This window comes from Oreochromis niloticus, linkage group LG7 (genome assembly GCF_001858045.2).
Source record: "Oreochromis niloticus isolate F11D_XX linkage group LG7, O_niloticus_UMD_NMBU, whole genome shotgun sequence".
NCBI lineage: Eukaryota > Metazoa > Chordata > Actinopteri > Cichliformes > Cichlidae > Oreochromis > Oreochromis niloticus.
Genome location: NC_031972.2, coordinates 3,169,682 through 3,189,525, shown reverse-complemented (window position 1 = coordinate 3,189,525; position 19,844 = coordinate 3,169,682). Strand labels below are relative to the sequence as shown.

General features: G+C 41.5%; 2 protein-coding genes and 1 long non-coding RNA gene across 6 annotated transcripts in view; 2 read left to right on the top strand and 1 right to left on the bottom strand.

The window, feature by feature from the left end:
* The window catches only part of ces3 (carboxylesterase 3), a 71,735-nt gene extending 60,440 nt beyond the window's left edge, over nucleotides 1-11,295 (top strand). Inside the window, exons 11-14 of one of the 4 annotated variants that reach the window (XM_025908487.1) lie at nucleotides 6,924-7,073; nucleotides 7,611-7,683; nucleotides 8,328-8,488; nucleotides 11,180-11,295. In XM_025908487.1, coding sequence (XP_025764272.1) covers nucleotides 6,924-7,073; nucleotides 7,611-7,683; nucleotides 8,328-8,488; nucleotides 11,180-11,280 — 485 coding nt within the window. In that variant the 3' untranslated portion in view covers nucleotides 11,281-11,295. Of the gene's footprint in view, nucleotides 1-6,923; nucleotides 7,074-7,610; nucleotides 7,684-8,327; nucleotides 8,493-10,568; nucleotides 10,710-11,179 lie in introns of those variants that run through there. The other 3 variants (XM_025908488.1, XM_019360868.2, XM_025908486.1) reach the window with 3 other exon arrangements.
* LOC112847261 (uncharacterized) lies at nucleotides 7,650-10,820 on the bottom strand. The gene is made up of 2 exons (XR_003220691.1): nucleotides 10,682-10,820; nucleotides 7,650-8,410 (listed from the first exon to the last, which is right to left on the bottom strand). It is a non-coding gene; the product is annotated as an uncharacterized LOC112847261 (long non-coding RNA).
* Nucleotides 11,296-14,775: 3,480 nt separating the features above from the next.
* LOC100706256 (carboxylesterase 5A-like) lies at nucleotides 14,776-19,596 on the top strand. The gene is made up of 6 exons (XM_005466052.4): nucleotides 14,776-14,916; nucleotides 15,023-15,103; nucleotides 15,274-15,415; nucleotides 16,557-16,706; nucleotides 17,244-17,316; nucleotides 17,961-19,596. Exons 1-6 carry the CDS (start codon nucleotides 14,776-14,778, stop codon nucleotides 18,241-18,243), a joined length of 870 nt encoding a protein of 289 aa, XP_005466109.3. The 3' UTR covers nucleotides 18,244-19,596.
* Nucleotides 19,597-19,844: the final 248 nt, after the last annotated feature.

Below are 19,844 nucleotides of genomic sequence, written 5' to 3'. Positions count from 1 at the left end.
CTTCCTGTTAAAAGGGAGTTTTTCCTTCCCACTGTCGCCAAAGTGCTTGCTCATAGGGGTCATATGATTGTTGGGTTTTTCTCTGTATGTATTATTGTGCGATCTACTGTACAATATAAAGCACCTTGAGGCGACTTCTGTTGTGATTTGGCGCTATATAAATAAAATTGAATTGAATTGAATTGAAAACTTTCTCACTTTCATCAACAAATTCTTTTGGCATGGGCACTGATTTACAAACACAATTTCTCTCCACAAAACTGTTTTATTTGGAATAACTGCAATATTATTTATAAAAATAAAACTCTTTTTTTAAATAACTGGTTTAATAATGGAATAAACAGGTTAGTAAGTTATATAGAGAAGATGGACTCTTATATAATTACTCTGAATTCCTCAGGAGATACAATGTACCGATAACGCCTAAAGAATTCTCAATAGTGTTCGATGCCATCCCATCTGGTCTGTCCATGTTACTCAGATGCTCCCACAGTGCTCCACTACAGGTCACTCCCCTGGATGTGTTACATTCTTCCCTTGGCAATGTTTGCTTTTCCTCTCACAAGTCTATAAATACCAAAATAAGATCTCTCTTTCAAGATGCAATGGTCTCTGTTCCATCAGCCATATTTTACTGGGCCAATTTTGCAACAGATGTTGAATGGAAAAAAGTTTGGACTTTACCACAAAGGTTTTTCTCAATGAACAAAATTAAAGAGATTTCCTTGATGTTGATTCATAAGTTTTACCCCACCAAACAATATTTGTCCAAATTTATGGCTGAAATAAATATAAATTGTACCTTCTGTCAAGAGCAACCTGAAACAGTTTCTCATTTGTTTTGGTCGTGTAAATTCTGGAAGGATTTCCACAAGTTTATTACTGACTCTGTTCTCCCTAATCTTCAACTATACTATAAGGATGTTATCTTTGGCCATTATAATTTTAAAGACAAGGACAATGATGCTTTCTTCTTTATAAATTTGGTTTTATTTTTGGCAAAATTTCACATACACTAAAGCAAAGTCCTCGGCAGAAAGCCTGAACTTCTTGTATTAAAAATGGAACTTGCACAATATATAAGGACAATCTCCTCATCAAAAAACACTAAGGCTCTCAAGACTGTTAACATCTGTAACCGTTTGAAACTGCTAACTTGATTTTGGCTCTTGCAAACTTTTGTTTATTTATGTTCCCCTTAATTTATTTTATTTTTTGTACTCACTTTTGTCTCACTGTCCCTGTCACTCTCTTTGTTTCTCATTGTAATACCACATTGTTATCTTTTATGTGATTCCTGTTTTACTTGACTGTATGTCTAAAATGTGATAAATAAAGTAAAAAAAAAAAAAACTCGGCCGTCTGCTCCTTGCTATCTAAAATATAACAGGACACTGGCGAATTCTCACCGTCTCACACTTCTGTTTAATCAGTTTTCTATTTGACGTTTATTCAGCTGTGTGAAAATCCTGGAGGATGAAGATTAATGAAGTTTTATTTAATCTAATAATCTAATAACTTTGATCTCAGCCAAACCGACTGATAGGTTTGTAGCATAAACCTATTTGCTGGAACCTTCAGGACAATTTGCTACACAGCAAAAACAAGACACAAGCAGGCAAAGTTCTTTGTGTTACTCATGCATGAGGAGGCCTGCCTGGAGCCAGATGTCGTTCCACCCACTTGACCTCTGTCAGACTCTCAGCCAGGTTCCCCATAGCACTCCTTTTATTGTGGTTACATGAATATGCATAGGGTCATTAACATATGACATCTTACATAGGTATACATGTGAACAAAGAATACCTTGTCTGTGTGTGTGTGTGTGTGTGTGTGTATGTGTGTATGTGTGTATATGTGTGTATATGTGTGGGGTCAAAATGTGACCCCGTGAAGACTCCCCAAAGCTGGTGCCAGGAGTCTAGTGGTACATCTGAACAAAAGGCCCTTAGACTCAAACAGATATACGTGTGTTTGCTATACCATATATCAGCAAGAGAAGATACGACCTCTCCTAGGAGGTGTGTGATCTATGCCAGAACACTCTGAAGAGGAGTGAACGCACTCCCCTCCTCATGCTACACAGAGTTGTTACAGACCTCCTAGGATGAGACATTCTTTCAATATGCCATCAACTATATACTTCTAAACACAAATGATTACATGTTTCTCAATACAAATGACAATAATAAAATATAAACCCAACACCGACTTACTCCGGAATAAATAAAACACCGAAAAAAGGCAAACAATTACATTTTTATGTTATCCGAGTGACTTACATATCATGTTTAACCTGAGTAGCGAAAGAGTGGGGGTCTGAAAACGATGAAGCCGGGAGTCCGCTGCTCTCGCTGGCTGGAGTGACCATTGAACGCCCTGGCTTGCTATTGAGCGGGTGGGTAACAGACGCCTCCGAAAACATCGGCACACTTTTGCAAATATACAATGTCTTGATAAACCAAGCAGATATTTGAAGTTTACACAGCTACATTCTCGCCTGAAAATATGTTAAAAGTTTATTTTGTGACCCAGAAAGATTAATAAGACTAATTTTAAAACTTAGTAGCGGCCGCCATTTTTTTGGTAGCTGAAATTTGGCTGGGCCCCGCTATGAATTCTGGGATATGGTGGGCCACGAAGGACACACCTGACCCATCCTTCAAATTCGGGGAAATGAGCATTTGTCGGCCGCATTTGACACTAGGTTTACTAAACCTGCGCAAATTTGCGTAACTTCCCTAAACCCAACACCCCCTAGAATTACTGGGTTTTTTATTTTCTTTTTTGCAAGTCCCGAGGTGTTAAGCACCCCTGCTGAGATTTTCACAGGTCGTCAGCTCGTTTCTCCACCAGCTTTTGCTGTGCAAACCACCCATTATCCTTGAGGCCTGGCACATTTGCATTTGCTCACGCAGAGTTGCTCAGATCCAAGTCAGGCCAAACTTCTGTGTTACAACTTTCAGAAATGCCTGCCGTATCTATATAAAATATCCCACACATTGACTGACCTGCAAATATGAAAGACACACATTCACACCTTCCTTGACTCTCAGCACAGATCTTCCATTGTTCCTTTGTCACTGTGTATGTGAGGAAGTGGCATTGCTTGACTACAGCACAGTGCTGTGCATAAAAGCAGACCGACCCAGGCGGGAGAATCATTTCTTGTTCGCATTTCTGAGAACGCACATCAGGATGGCCTCCGTATCACTGCCACGTAGGAAGAACCTCTCCGCGCAACAGGCTTTGGCCTTGCTTCAGGAAATGGACGAAGCAGATTCTGATAGAGGAGAGGTTTCATTTGTCCAGCAGGCCACTGATACCTCCTCAGAAGAATCTGAAAAGGAGACGGAACAAGAACCCAACATGCCTCCACGGAAGAGGCCCCGTGGTACTGGGAAGCCCAGCCAGAGCCACACGGCAAAAGACGGCACTGTGTGGGTTGAGGAGGACCCACACAGTGCAAATCGTTCGTGCTTCACTTCACTGTCCATTCACACAGTATATTGCAACCAAGCCAGACAAATTTGGGATCAAGTTCTGGATGGCCACAGAATTGGAAATCAAATATGTCTGCAGTGCATCTCCTTACTTGGGAAAGGACCCCAGTCGTCAGAAGGGAGAGAGGCTGGCAGAGAACGTGGTCATGAAACTGATGGAGCCGTTTTTGGATGATGGGAGAAATGTCACAACGGACAATTTCTTTACTTCACTGTTACTGTCGCACAGACTGCTGGAGTGCAAAACAACGTTATTAGGCACGGTGAATAAAGTCTGGGGTGAACTTCCTCAACTTGCAAAAGATACTGCAAAGCGAGAGGTATTCTCCACTTCAGTGCTTAGAAGTGGCAGTGCACCTAAAAAAAACAAGACTGTGTGTGTTCTAAGTTCCATGCACCAAGACGTGACAATCGGTGATGGCAGAAAGGCATGTACAGAGTGGACAGGCAAAAGAAGATTGTTTCTGGGTCTTCTAGCTCAGCAACTTCATTGCCGATTCATGCAGCACAAAGAAATATTAGCACAGAGGAAGGCTGCTGAAGCTACTGCAGCTGCTGTCCCAGGGACCGTAAAGACAACGCAGTGCCAGGTGCAAGAGAGCTGCAACAGGAATCGCAGCAGGTTTACCTGTGCAACATGTCAGAAATTCACCTGTGTCAAATGCAGGGATGATGGACACTGGGTCTGCAAACGCTGTAAAGTTTGAAACACTTTGAAATAAAACAGACTTGTGTACCCATATATTGTGAATGTGTGTCTTTTGTATGTAGGTTGTAACACAGAGGTTTGGCCTGCCTTGGATCTGAGTAAACAAATGCCAATGTTGCACAAACACACACACACACACACACACACACGCACACACACGCACACACACGCACACACACACACACACACACACACACACACACACGCACACACACGCACACACACGCACACACACACACACACACACACACAGCAAATCTGCATGTATTTGTCCCACAAGTGGAAAATCTGCACTGTCATTGCAAAAAAGTGGACAGTGCGTGTGTGTGTGTGTGTGTATGTATATATATATATATATATATATATATATGTATATATATCGAAGAATCCACAGTTCCCTCATCCTACAACCACCAACTACCTGCAGAGGGTCAGGCAAGTCCTGAGGAGTCAGCTGAACGGTAAGAACAAGCTCCGGGCTATCAACACCTACGCCCTGCCCGTGATCAGGTACCCTGCTGGGATAATAAGTTGGCCAAAGGAGGAGATAGAAGCCACTGACATCAAGACAAGAAAGCTCCTTACCATGCATGGAGGGTTTCACCCCAAGTCCAGCACCCTGAGGCTGTACGTTACACATATAGTGTGTAACTTGAAGGCCCTGAGTACTTTCTCCCACACTGAAAACACTGGGATGATAACATTATTTGAACATTACCTAATAAGACTGATTCAGGACAGACAATTAGTTATGTTAAACTTTCCTAGCAGTCCTTCACAAACAGGGAACAGTCTGTCTATTCTCTCCATCTGTCAGCTGCTGCTGGCTCTTCCTCCTCCTCTTCCTCACACACTGCTGAGTTTGTCCTGGTGGATCATCAGGGGTGCAAAGCCTCACAGATGATGTGCAGCAGTGGGTCCCTCAGTCTGTCCTCACTCTGGACACTTGCAGTCGTCACACATGGAAATCAAATGTGTGATAAGCTGCAGGATTCAAACACAAGTGTAACTTATAAATACATGTTCATACTTTTATTCCACAATCAGAGAGAAAGAAACAGAGAGAGAGTGCAGGACAGACAGACAGGTGACAGTCTCAGGTGTACACACTGCTACAAAACAGCACAAGAGAAGGAGGATTTAGTGTTTGTGTTATTACGAGTGCTAAACAAGAAGAGTTCCAGATGGTCCAGTGGACACATGTGTGACTCCTGTGATTAAAGCATCTTTCTTTCAGCTTAACGAGTGAACCGTCAGCTCGTTCAAACACACGTTAAAGTCCGTTTGGCTCGACACCACCGAACAGATGCAGCAATATAACATAGCTAACATTAACAGTGCAGTGAATCCTGCTTGTGCCGTCATATTCAGGACTGCAAACCGAGCAGCATCACTGACTTTCAGCTTGTTGTGTTTGTGGATATATGACTGACTTTAATTATCCATAAAATCATCATATTCTCTGTAAGATTAAGGTCGACTATTGAACGACGTATATTTTAAAGTAACGGCTTTAAAACAGAGTTAGTACAAACATCGCTAATGTCATATAACTTTGCCGACATGTGGCCAACAGTAATGTTTTAATGTTCTTCATTATTAAACATTTACTCTTTGGCCGCTCCTCTTCCACTGTTTTTTTGGGCAAAATTATCCACACCCACCGCCGCGCTATAAGATAAGATAACCTTTATTAGTCCCACATGTGGGAAATTTGTTTTGTCACAGCAGGAAGTGGACAGTGCAAAAGTTATGAAGCAAAAATTAGAATAAAATAAAATAAGAATAAATACAGTACACAACTGTACAGAATAGAATAAAATAAAATACTATATACAGTAGAATAAAATAGAATAAAATATACAATAAGATAAAAATAGAATACAAATGCTATATACAACTGAGTAAAAAATACAACGATGCCAGGAAGATTATTGCACTTAGTGTTATGCTATGAAGTCTGGGATATGTTGGGCCACGAAGTCTACACCGCCACATCCTTAAAATTCAGGGAAATGAAGGATGCATTTAAGGGGCCGCATTTCGAGCAGCCTTTGGATTGGGACAGCCTTCGTCGCGTTGCTGTAATGTAATGGGCCTAAAAATGCGGCCGTTAAGGCTGCAGACCCTGAATTGGGATACAGCCAGTGTGGAGGTCTTTGCTTTTGTGCTCAGCTCTCTCTTCACCACGACAGACCGGTACAGCATCTACATCACAGCAGCTATGGCTGAATATGGATGAATATAAAAAGGTGAAGACCTTACAATATTAGGGAGAGACTCCCAGGAATCAGATGATGTCCTATGAGCAGCACTTGGCGACAGCAGGAACTAACAGTCTCTGCTGAAACAGACTCAGGGAATAGAAAAGAGATGACACAAGCACAGGAGCTTAGAGACCATCCATGGTTTTCAGTGGCTGGCTGGCTAAAGCTTGCAGTTTTGGTTAAAAAAACCCACTTTTATCTTGTTAAAATCAATTCACAATGCAGCTAGCTTCTCTTTCATTTCTGTGGTTATCAGTGTACCTACTTATCAGCTTAGTCTTTGCTCCTGTAATCCAACTGTAACTGATGCAAAGAAAGAAGCCCCTCAAAGCTTTAATCCAGTAGTGAACAATGACTAACATAGTGAGGGGAAAAGTTCACTTTGTTCTGTTTAAGCCCAGCCTAACCATGCACCTCTCATCTTTTATCTCCTTGGCTGTTCAGACGTGGGTGTTCCAGTTTACATGTATGAGTTTGTATACCAGGCTGAGATATACAAACAGAACAGGCCCAGCTTTGTGAAAGCAGATCACGCAGATGATGTCGGCTTGATGTTTAGTGGATGTTTCTGGAATGGAAATATAAAAATCTTAGGTAAGTGTGTGTAGTATATTCCCTATAATGCATTTTTATTGTGGTATCGCTGATGGGGGAAAGTTGTGGCTACCAAATGTTGTTTAAAAGGGACCTATTCTGCTTTCCCTTCTTTTCTGTCAGATGTGCATGACTTAAATAATATAAAATTCCCAAACTTCTAAATACTGAGGACAGCACATGTACAGTAATCACTGTGAGCAAAAAGGTGTAAGACAGCTCCTTTTCAAACAGTTTTTTCTATTCTTGCATCTATATGATGTCACAGGGAATGGATGTCCCTAATATGGTCATGTCGGGCACATAGCTCTAGCTGGGAGCACAGAAGCTCCACCCACATGCGGTTTCAACTCTCTGTTTATGTCAATCAAAGGGGGAAGAGTTAGACCAGCTTGTTTCAGATGGAGGATCCAGATTATCAGAGTCCAAGAATAAAAATTTCTAGCTGAAAATGGGCAGAATACATCAGCTTTAACCTTACGAGACTGTAAGTCAGAGGGCGGCTTTGTGACTGACCTTCCACTGTCCCATCTTCAGGCAACATCACCAAAGAGGATGAGAGATTTTGCAGGACGATGATGTCATACTGGGCTAATTTTGTCCGGTCTGGGTGAGTAAAAACGGCTGCAAACTGCAAAACTACCGACCCTGTACTGCTGACTTCCTTCATGACATGTTGACTATCAACTGGTAGCAACTGCTACAGGACTGATGATGTACGGTATAGAAGAAACAGAAAAGATAACTCTTGACTGGCCTCAACAGATCTGCTTGCTGTTACTAACAGCCTGTCTGGGTTTATGAGTCAGTTTCAGTTTGGCATCTGACCCAAATACAACACCAAATGGTTGCACGTTTGTCAGAGGAAATAGGTCACAGGTTAAGTCTATAACAACACTAATGAGGCCCTGGGTTTGATCTCTGTTACCACCATGACTTTATCGAGGTTTTTCTTTTGGGATATTAAGAAATATATCTTATCTCAGCTTTTCTGCTTACAGCACATCAGCTTCCAGAACCAAATGCTTGACAGGAATTATTGCAATAAGTAATCAGTTTAATTAATATCAGCTGTGTATCAGCTGTGAGTGACTGCAGTAAATTTGCTGGTTGGAGTAGGAAATATTTAAAGGATGCAACCCACAAGGGTACACATGAATGCAGTTGCCTTTTACAAATGAAATTATGATATTTCTGCAGAATGAAAGAGCAGGGAACATATACTAATGATCTTCTCTGCATATACATCCCCAGCTCTCCCAATGGTCCTGGGCTGGTCAGCTGGCCTCCATACAACAGGCAGAAGCAGGAGTACATGGAGCTGGGCCCGACTCAGACTGTGAAACAGAAATTGAGGAATTGCCTAATAAAAATAATTAAAGTTACTGCAAATGATGCAAGACACCCTCAAGTAAGTAAGTAAGTAAAATTTTATTTATATAGCACATTTCTAGATAAAAGATCACAAAGTGCTTCACAAGGTATAAAACAATAACAGTCCAAAGTTAACAAAATGCAATTCTAAAAAGATGTGTTTTTAGCTGTTTTTTAAAAGTAATCAATGAGTCTGCAGATCTTAAGTTCTGAGGAAGAGAGTTCCACAGTCTGGCAGCCACAGTGGCAAAAGCTCTATCACCCTTGGTTTTCAGCCTAGTATGCTGAATAACAAGTAGGCCCTGATCACAAGACCTCAGGGACCTACTAGGGACATAGGGCTGTAAAAGTTCAATGATGTAGGCTGGTGCTTGTCCTTGAAGAGCTTTAAATGTCAGAACCAGTATCTTAAAATGGACTCTGAATTCAACGGGGAGCCAGTGCAGCTGTATAAGCAACGGTGTCACATGAGAGTACTTAGATGTTCTTGTCAGAAGCCTTGCTGCAGCATTTTGGACAATCTGCAGACGCTCCAGGGAGTTTTTGTTTAGACATGTAAACAGTGAATTACAGTAGTCCAATCGTGATGAAATGAATGCATGAATAACAATCTCCAGTTCAGTATAAGATACTATGGGGCTCAGTTTAGAAATGTTTCTTAAATGATAGAAGCAGGACCGAACCAGAGATTTGACGTGGACATCCAGAGTAGGAGCAGAATCAAAGGTTACCCCTAGGTTCCTGATAGACTATTTCACAAATGTTGAAAGAGGACCAAGAGCATTCATTATGTTAGGTACATGTCTGTCTGGAGCACATACAAGGACTTCAGTCTTTTCTTCATTAAGTTGGAGGAAGTTGTCAGCCATCCAACCTTTGATGGTTTCTAAGCACACATTTAGAATCTGCAGCTTAGAAACATCTTCAGGTTTAAAAGACATATATAGCTGGATGTCGTCTGCATAGCAGTGGTAGCGAATGTCCTCAAAGGGGCTCAAAACATGCTGAAGAGGAAGTAAATATATTAAAAACAATAAGGGCCCCAACACAGAACCTTGTGGCACACCATAGGACGGGGACGTGGAAGATGACCTGTACTTAGAGACCGCCACAGAAAAGTATCGTTCATAGAGATACGAGGAGAACCACTCTAAGGCAGACCCAGATACACCAACTCAGTATTTCAGCCTTTCAAGCAAAATGTAATGGTCAACGGTGTCAAAGGCTGACGTGAGATCCAACATTAGGAGCACAGAACACTTTCCCGCATCGTTTTGCATCAGAATGTCACTGGAAACTCTAAGAAGGGCTGTTTCAGTAGAATGAGCTCTACGAAAGCCAGACTGAAATTTGTCAAAGAGATTATGTTTGTCTAAAACTGCTGTAAGCTGCTTAGCCACAACCTTCTCTAATATCTTAGCAATTAACGGTATTTTTGAGATTGGTCTGTAATTGCTAGTGAGAGATGGGTCCAGCATAGGCTTTTTTAACAGGGGGTGTATAACAGCAGTTTTAAAATAAGCAGGGACTTTACCAGATCCCAGTGAGGCATTAACTATGGTGAGCACACAGGGACCAATAGAGTGAAAGACATTTTTGAATAACGATGCGGGTAAAATGTCGAGTGAACAGGAGGATGCTTTTGTTGCATTAACTATTTTTTCCAGTTCTGTTAGTGAGACGGGTAAAAAGCTTTCTAAAATGACAGGCCGAGCTGGCGTAGGAACTGACAATGCAGATGCTGATGGGGTCAATTTTTTCCTTACATTACCAATTTTTTCTAGAAAGAAAGAAAGAAATGTTTCACAGTCTTCATTAGAAGAAATAATGGCAGCAGGTGGAGCAGGAGTAATAATATCAGTAATAGTGTCAAATAATACTTTAGGATTATCTCTGCTCTTTGCAACCAGATGAGAAAAATAAGCAGCCCTCGCATCTCTAATTGCATTGTTGAAAGAGGCTAAAAGATCCTTTAAGTAAAGGAGATGAACATTTAAATGAGTTTTCCTCCATGAGCGCTCAGCTTTACGACAGTCACGTTTTATGGCGTGGATGTTGTCATTTAGCCAGGGTAAGGACTTGGAAACAGAAACTGGTCTCATTTTAACCGGACAGACACAAAGACACACATACAAAAGTGACTTAGTAACATCAAGGGTGTCAAGTTCAGGTTGTAAGCACAGAGTCACGCCGCTCAGTCTGAGCTGCCAGAATATAAAACTCCAAAGACAAACCTGCACTACATGAAGCCTGTCACGGTTCAGCGGCTGAAACAAGTTTTTAGTCCAGTACAGAGCCCTATTCTTTATACCCATATTCATACGTGACACTGTTAGGATGGCCTGTAGTGGCTGGGTTCAAATAGGAGGCTTGAGGCAGAGATGAGGTGTGTTTATTCACCTATATTAAAATTCCAAAAAGATAACGTGAAATAAAACAATGTAGCCCAGGTGTGGAACATGGATCCAGCAACAGCCTCTGATGTTAACTGGCACCCCTTTATAGACTGCTGCTAATTGGCCCTCAAGCCATACCATTATGTGGGGTTCCATACTAAACTACACACACGTTTCTTACCTAATAACCTTTATTAATATCACATCAATGCTGTGTACATAATAACCATAATTACAATTATTAAATGAAATATTTCCCACTTGGCCTACCGACTACAATCTACAGTAAAGTAATGTGGCTATCCAATCCTTACTTTAATCACTTGGTACCACCAGGAACCATTAAAAAGGCACTCAACACCTGGGAACTGTTTTGGCTGCCACACCATCAAGTGAAGCTGGAAAACTGCCCACAAAGAAACCCTATAGTTAAATAATCAATAAAAACACAACAAACTTTTTAATGAGTGACCTTTCCTTTAATATACATTTTAAAATCACTCATGTGTGTTTTATATGGACAAGTAATAAATACAGACAGCTTGTATAGATCTGGGTAGAATGAATGTGAAAGAGGCAGAAAACCTCCGGAGGATACCAGCTGACCTGCAGATACTGGAGATACTGGATGTGGACATACAGATGGGGGAAATGTCTGAAGTGGCAGCAGTGACTGCCACGATTGACTGAACTGGATGGATCTCTTGAAGGAGGAGCTGAAGGCCGGTTAAGTTTGATTAATCAACAATGAGATTTCCATATAGGATCGGTCAAACCCCATTAACAACAAACGCCTCCAGTGCTGCTGACCAGTAGCGTTCTGACAGACGGCAAGACAGACAAAGAGGAAAGTGGGAAGCATCTTCAGAAGCAGCAAGCATGAAGAAAAGGCAGGAGTGCGGAGTCTGGACTTTAAATACAAACACTGGCTGCTGTGGTTTAGAGAAGAAAGGCAGATCCTGTGTGTGTGTGTGTGTGTGTGTGGGAGACCAGGTGGAAGGGAAGCAAGGCCAGGAGGTCGTGATTGTAACAGGCAACAGTTTAGGTGCAGGTGAAGGGAACAGAGATGATAAACAGGTGTTGGATAGATATGGTGTTAAGGAGAAAAATGAAGGACCGATAACAGTGGATTTTGTGAAAAGGATAGGAATGGCTGTGGTGAACACATATCCCAACAATAGTGAGAAACATAGTGTAACATATAAAGTACACACAGGTGGACTACAGAAGAAGGCACAATCTGACAGTGAGAGGAGACTCTAAGGTGGTGTCACGGGAAGATGTATCTGTATCTGGTGGCAGTTCGTAGGATGACTTCGAAAATCAAGAACAGGAAACGAGTGAAGGCAGAGACATAAATTAAGTGGTTTGGAAGTTGAAGAAACGAGAATGTTGCTCATGGTTCAGGGAGGACACAGCCTCTGGGTGGAAAGGAAAAATGACCAGATGACTGGGAAAGTACAGCTGAAGTGGTGAGGGGACATTGTAATGAAGGTATTTGGTGTATCAACTTGAGCAAAAAAATTAGCCAAGGAGAATGAAGAGGAACGGGAAGTATTCAAAGGAAGAAAAGCAGGATAGTCGGGGAGAAGAAGAAAGTACAGGAGTGCTGGGAGGTGATAAGGACTAGGCTAGGCAGAGAGATGAAGCTGCAAAGATATTACCAATTAATAATTAATATTCAAAACAACAGTGTATATGCATTTATGTGCTTTTATGCAGCATGCTTACATAAATTCATTGAAATCTGTGTTTTTATGTTTAAATGAAATAAAACTGCTTTTCTCTTTTCTTTTGTATATATTGGTGCTTTTAAAGGTCACAAATTAGTGTGTGACTCGGTCACCAAGTGACCTATTTTCTCATGATTTTTAGAGCTGTGTTGCATTTTACTGATATATTTTTATGAGCTTTATTTATTTATTTATTTTTACAACCATTTGATAATATCTCTGGAGTAGGTGGCACTCAAGGGGATAATTTTGTGTGGAAGAAGAGTCATATCAGCATATCATCTATGAAACACACCTTTGTAATTGGTCAGTGGCTGCTAGTTCCTTCCCTTTCATGTGAACGTGCTGAGAAAACCCTAAAATGACTTCATGATAACCGTTTAGGGTAAGTTCAGCATATGGGTATGCTGAACTTGCTTCCTGGGTTAGGGCCCTGGTCGAGTCGTTGTTCAAGTACAAATGAACCAAACTTTAACTAAAGAACTCAGAGAGCACGACTCGTCCCGAAGTGATAGGGCTCTAGTAAAACTTTGATGTTTTATGATGTTTTTATTACAATAGGCTGACGCCAGTCTGCATACTGTACGCTGACGCCAGTCTGCTTTGATAACAACAGCTGATTAGGTTTTGAATTAATATTTGATTATTTTTCCACTGAGGCGAGGGACTTTGTAATTGTTCTGTTTGCTAGTTTGTGTGTTTGTTAGCAATATAGCACTCACAGCTTTCAAGACAGTGTGTTGAAATTTAGAGTGATGGTAGATACCAATAACAGCTCAAGCTGATTTAATTTTGTTTAAATTTGGGGACATGTAGGCTGACCTTAAATGTTTGGTCAAAGTTGACTTTAGAAATGTATTTTTTCATGAAACCAGATTATGAAAGGGCATGGAGAGAGCTGCACAACACACTTGTTATTTAGTTATCTATTTTTGGAAACAATGCACTCAGATATTACAATGATATCATAACGTTTGGCATGAATCATACATTGCATGAATAAAAATGAACTCTGAAGGTTTTACAGCTTATAGAAGCTGAAGATTTCAGCCAATCAGATGTCATATATCATATCATATCATATCATATCAAATTTATTTGTATAGCACATTTCAAGACCAAAGTACACCAAAGTGCTTTCCAGTAAAACCATGATACAGACAAAATAACAATATAAAATATAAATTACAGATATAAAATAATTGCATAACATAAATGCAGAGCCAGATAGAAATCACACTAATTAGCCTCAAATGCCAGGTTAAACAAGTACGTTTTTAGACGTGATTTAATAGGTTGAATAAAATCTTACGCACAAATGTCAAGAGGAAGATTATTCCTTCATTTGGGTGCGGCAATGGCAAAGGCACGGTCTCCTCTGGTCTTCAGCCGAGACCTAGGTTACACTAAGAGCAGTTGACCCGATGATCTTAGTGCTCTCTTAGGGCTATACAGACAGAGGAGATCCGCTAAGTAATCAGGTGCCATATTATTTAGGATTTTATAAGTAAACAATAAGATTTTAAAATCGATTTTAATATTTGATAGGAAGCCAGTGTTAGTTGGCTAGGACAGGAGTGATGGAATCATACCTTCTAGTGCCGGTTAAGAGATGTGCTGCAGCATTTTGGACCAACTGGAATCGCTTAAGGAGGGTAGATTGGAGGCCCAAATAAAGAGAGTTACAATAATCTGGTCTTGAAGTGATGAATGCATGAATAAGTTTCTGTAGATCTTTGCGTGGTATGTAAGGTTTAGCCTTAGAAATTTGGTGTAGTTGATGGAAGCTAGTTTTTACCACAGTAGGTACCTGTTCATCCAGTTTGAAGGAAAAGCAACTTAAAACTAAATTTATTTATCAGCAGCATCACTAGTAACAACAACACAATTTAGTTTTCGCAGTCAAAGTCGATTTAACTGAATTTACGTGTTTCCGGTTAGTGTGGAGGTCGCTATATGGCGCTCCCCAGTGGCTGCAGCCAGGTGCTCTTGGAGCGAGTGAACACCAAGTGAAAGCGCCACCATTGGAACTTCCAATTGTGTGAAAACCTGCTGGATTAAAGATTAATATCCAGTGCAAGAATAATACTTCATTAAGGCCACTAGATGGAAGCATTTAAACACTCACAGCTGGCAAACTCCAGCTTCCTTTATCCATTTGACCTCTGTTGGAAGTCATCAACAGTCACTTCTGTGCAGATGAAAATTTTCCTCGGGGCCGTGGTGGACGGCGAGTTTCTGACTGACTTGGGAGAGGCTCTTCTTCAGAAACACGAAGTCCTGAAGGTTCCGGTGCTGATGGGAATCACCAACCATGAGTTTGGCTGGATCTTACCTCAGGTCGCACAGATACCTCTACACCACAGCATCTGTGACTGATTACACTCTCCTGATTTGTGTTTCCTGTTTAAAGTCTTGATCTAAATTTTGTTTCTGTGGATCGCAGAGCTTCGCCGCTCCTGGCTGGGAGAATGGAATGAACAGAGAGGCCGTGCTGGCGGTGGTGAACATGTTTAATCCTCCAGGGGTGAGCACGGCGACAGCTGGGCAGCTTTTCTTTATATTTACAGCAGCATTGATTCAATGATTTGATTGAAGTTGAGGTGAAGTTTTTTTGAGCTCAGGTTAAAATTAGGACTAGGCGCTATAATAAAACTCAGCCTGATCTAATAGTTAAAACCTGTTTCTCTTTTCCAGGCCTCCTTTGCAAACAACCTCATTGTAGATGAATACCTGCAAGATGCTAAAACTCCAGAGGAGATCAGAGACGGATTCACTGAAATCATGGGAGACCTGCTGATGACACTGCCTGTTGTCCGAGTGGCCGGGTACCACTCAGGTTAGAGAATGGGCTAACTGATCCAGCATGCCTTTATATTTAAACATTAAAGCAGGTGGATTTCCAAAGAATCCCAAAACCACACATATAAGTGCCAGAAATGAAACACAGTCATTCAGTCTCGGGCCTCTCTATCAGAGACATATGGAATGGGACTCAGCAAATCCTGAGAAGAAATCCGAAAAAAACCAAACAAACTGCTATCTTGGCCTTGGTTCCATACATCCATTTTCTTCCACTCATCCGAGGCCAGGTCGCAGGGGCAGTAATCTAAACAGAAAAGTCCAGACATCCCTTTCCCTAGCCACCTCCTCCAGCTTATCCAGGGAACACCGAGGCGTTTCCAGGCCATTTGAGAGGTGTAATCTATTCAGCATGTCCTTGGTCTGTCCCGGGGAACTGACCAAGGACACCTCACCCAGGAGTTATCCTTGTCAGTTGCTCGAACCAACTAGACCCTTTGGGCTAGTCAGAGCGGCTCCCGACTGAACGCCTCATCCTATCTCTAAGGGAGAGGCCAGCCACGCTTTACAGAAGGCTAATTTCCACCACTTGGATCCACAACCTGAGGGCAGGGATGTAGATTGACCAGTAAATTGACGGCTTTGCTTTTGTGCTCAGCTCTCTCTTCACCACGACAGACCGGTACAGCATCTACATCACAGCAGCTATGGCTGAATATGGATGAATATAAAAAGGTGAAGACCTTACAATATTAAGGAGAGACTCCCAGGAATCAGATGATGTCCTATGAGCAGCACTTGGCGACAGCAGGAACTAACAGTCTCTGCTGAAACAGACTCAGGGAATAGAAAAGAGAGGCACAGGAGCTTAGAGACCAGTTCAGTGGCTGGTTGGTTAAAGCTTGTGATTTTGGTTGAAATAAACACTTTTATCTTGTTAAAATCAATTCACAATGCAGCTAGCTTCTCTTTCATTTCTGTGGTTATCAGTGTACCTACTTATCAGCTTAGTCTTTGCTCCTGTAATCCAACTGTAACTGATGCAAAGAAAGAAGCCCCTCAAAGCTTTAATCCAGTAGTGAACAATGACTAACATAGTGAGGGGAAAAGTTCACTTTGTTCTGTTTAAGCCCAGCCTAACCATGCACCTCTCATCTTTTATCTCCTTGGCTGTTCAGACGTGGGTGTTCCAGTTTACATGTATGAGTTTGTATACCAGGCTGAGATATACAAACAGAACAGGCCCAGCTTTGTGAAAGCAGATCACGCAGATGATGTCGGCTTGATGTTTAGTGGATGTTTCTGGAATGGAAATATAAAAATCTTAGGTAAGTGTGTGTAGTATATTCCCTATAATGCATTTTTATTGTGGTATCGCTGATGGGGGAAAGTTGTGGCTACCAAATGTTGTTTAAAAGGGACCTATTCTGCTTTCCCTTCTTTTCTGTCAGATGTGCATGACTTAAATAATATAAAATTCCCAAACTTCTAAATACTGAGGACAGCACATGTACAGTAATCACTGTGAGCAAAAAGGTGTAAGACAGCTCCTTTTCAAACAGTTTTTTCTATTCTTGCATCTATATGATGTCACAGGGAATGGATGTCCCTAATATGGTCATGTCGGGCACATAGCTCTAGCTGGGAGCACAGAAGCTCCACCCACATGCGGTTTCAACTCTCTGTTTATGTCAATCAAAGGGGGAAGAGTTAGACCAGCTTGTTTCAGATGGAGGATCCAGATTATCAGAGTCCAAGAATAAAAATTTCTAGCTGAAAATGGGCAGAATACATCAGCTTTAACCTTACGAGACTGTAAGTCAGAGGGCGGCTTTGTGACTGACCTTCCACTGTCCCATCTTCAGGCAACATCACCAAAGAGGATGAGAGATTTTGCAGGACGATGATGTCATACTGGGCTAATTTTGTCCGGTCTGGGTGAGTAAAAACGGCTGCAAACTGCAAAACTACCGACCCTGTACTGCTGACTTCCTTCATGACATGTTGACTATCAACTGGTAGCAACTGCTACAGGACTGATGATGTACGGTATAGAAGAAACAGAAAAGATAACTCTTGACTGGCCTCAACAGATCTGCTTGCTGTTACTAACAGCCTGTCTGGGTTTATGAGTCAGTTTCAGTTTGGCATCTGACCCAAATACAACACCAAATGGTTGCACGTTTGTCAGAGGAAATAGGTCACAGGTTAAGTCTATAACAACACTAATGAGGCCCTGGGTTTGATCTCTGTTACCACCATGACTTTATCGAGGTTTTTCTTTTGGGATATTAAGAAATATATCTTATCTCAGCTTTTCTGCTTACAGCACATCAGCTTCCAGAACCAAATGCTTGACAGGAATTATTGCAATAAGTAATCAGTTTAATTAATATCAGCTGTGTATCAGCTGTGAGTGACTGCAGTAAATTTGCTGGTTGGAGTAGGAAATATTTAAAGGATGCAACCCACAAGGGTACACATGAATGCAGTTGCCTTTTACAAATGAAATTATGATATTTCTGCAGAATGAAAGAGCAGGGAACATATACTAATGATCTTCTCTGCATATACATCCCCAGCTCTCCCAATGGTCCTGGGCTGGTCAGCTGGCCTCCATACAACAGGCAGAAGCAGGAGTACATGGAGCTGGGCCCGACTCAGACTGTGAAACAGAAATTGAGGAATTGCCTAATAAAAATAATTAAAGTAACTGCAAATGATGCAAGACACCCTCAAAGACACACATACAAAAGTGACTTAGTAACATCAAGGGTGTCAAGTTCAGGTTGTAAGCACAGAGTCACGCCGCTCAGTCTGAGCTGCCAGAATATAAAACTCCAAAGACAAACCTGCACTACATGAAGCCTGTCACGGTTCAGCGGCTGAAACAAGTTTTTAGTCCAGTACAGAGCCCTATTCTTTATACCCATATTCATACGTGACACTGTTAGGATGGCCTGTAGTGGCTGGGTTCAAATAGGAGGCTTGAGGCAGAGATGAGGTGTGTTTATTCACCTATATTAAAATTCCAAAAAGATAACGTGAAATAAAACAATGTAGCCCAGGTGTGGAACATGGATCCAGCAACAGCCTCTGATGTTAACTGGCACCCCTTTATAGACTGCTGCTAATTGGCCCTCAAGCCATACCATTATGTGGGGTTCCATACTAAACTACACACACGTTTCTTACCTAATAACCTTTATTAATATCACATCAATGCTGTGTACATAATAACCATAATTACAATTATTAAATGAAATATTTCCCACTTGGCCTACCGACTACAATCTACAGTAAAGTAATGTGGCTATCCAATCCTTACTTTAATCACTTGGTACCACCAGGAACCATTAAAAAGGCACTCAACACCTGGGAACTGTTTTGGCTGCCACACCATCAAGTGAAGCTGGAAAACTGCCCACAAAGAAACCCTATAGTTAAATAATCAATAAAAACACAACAAACTTTTTAATGAGTGACCTTTCCTTTAATATACATTTTAAAATCACTCATGTGTGTTTTATATGGACAAGTAATAAATACAGACAGCTTGTATAGATCTGGGTAGAATGAATGTGAAAGAGGCAGAAAACCTCCGGAGGATACCAGCTGACCTGCAGACACTGGAGATACTGGATGTGGACATACAGATGGGGGAAATGTCTGAAGTGGCAGCAGTGACTGCCACGATTGACTGAACTGGATGGATCTCTTGAAGGAGGAGCTGAAGGCCGGTTAAGTTTGATTAATCAACAATGAGATTTCCATATAGGATCGGTCAAACCCCATTAACAACAAACGCCTCCAGTGCTGCTGACCAGTAGCGTTCTGACAGACGGCAAGACAGACAAAGAGGAAAGTGGGAAGCATCTTCAGAAGCAGCAAGCATGAAGAAAAGGCAGGAGTGCGGAGTCTGGACTTTAAATACAAACACTGGCTGCTGTGGTTTAGAGAAGAAAGGCAGATCCTGTGTGTGTGTGTGTGTGTGTGTGTGTGTGGGAGACCAGGTGGAAGGGAAGCAAGGCCAGGAGGTCGTGATTGTAACAGGCAACAGTTTAGGTGCAGGTGAAGGGAACAGAGATGATAAACAGGTGTTGGATAGATATGGTGTTAAGGAGAAAAATGAAGGACCGATAACAGTGGATTTTGTGAAAAGGATAGAAATGGCTGTGGTGAACACATATCCCAACAATAGTGAGAAACATAGTGTAACATATAAAGTACACACAGGTGGACTACAGAAGAAGGCACAATCTGACAGTGAGAGGAGACTCTAAGGTGGTGTCACGGGAAGATGTATCTGTATCTGGTGGCAGTTCGTAGGATGACTTCGAAAATCAAGAACAGGAAACGAGTGAAGGCAGAGACATAAATTAAGTGGTTTGGAAGTTGAAGAAACGAGAATGTTGCTCATGGTTCAGGGAGGACACAGCCTCTGGGTGGAAAGGAAAAATGACCAG

Excerpts from the sequence above, each read along its gene's own strand:
- LOC100706256 (XM_005466052.4), top strand. The coding sequence starts at position 14,776 with ATGAAAATTTTCCTCGGGGCCGTGGTGGACGGCGAGTTTCTGACTGAC. Across the intron at positions 14,917-15,022 it reads TTGGCTGGATCTTACCTCAG|AGCTTCGCCGCTCCTGGCTG; the intron begins GTCGCACAGATA and ends TGTGGATCGCAG. Across the intron at positions 15,416-16,556 it reads AGTGGCCGGGTACCACTCAG|ACGTGGGTGTTCCAGTTTAC; the intron begins GTTAGAGAATGG and ends TTGGCTGTTCAG.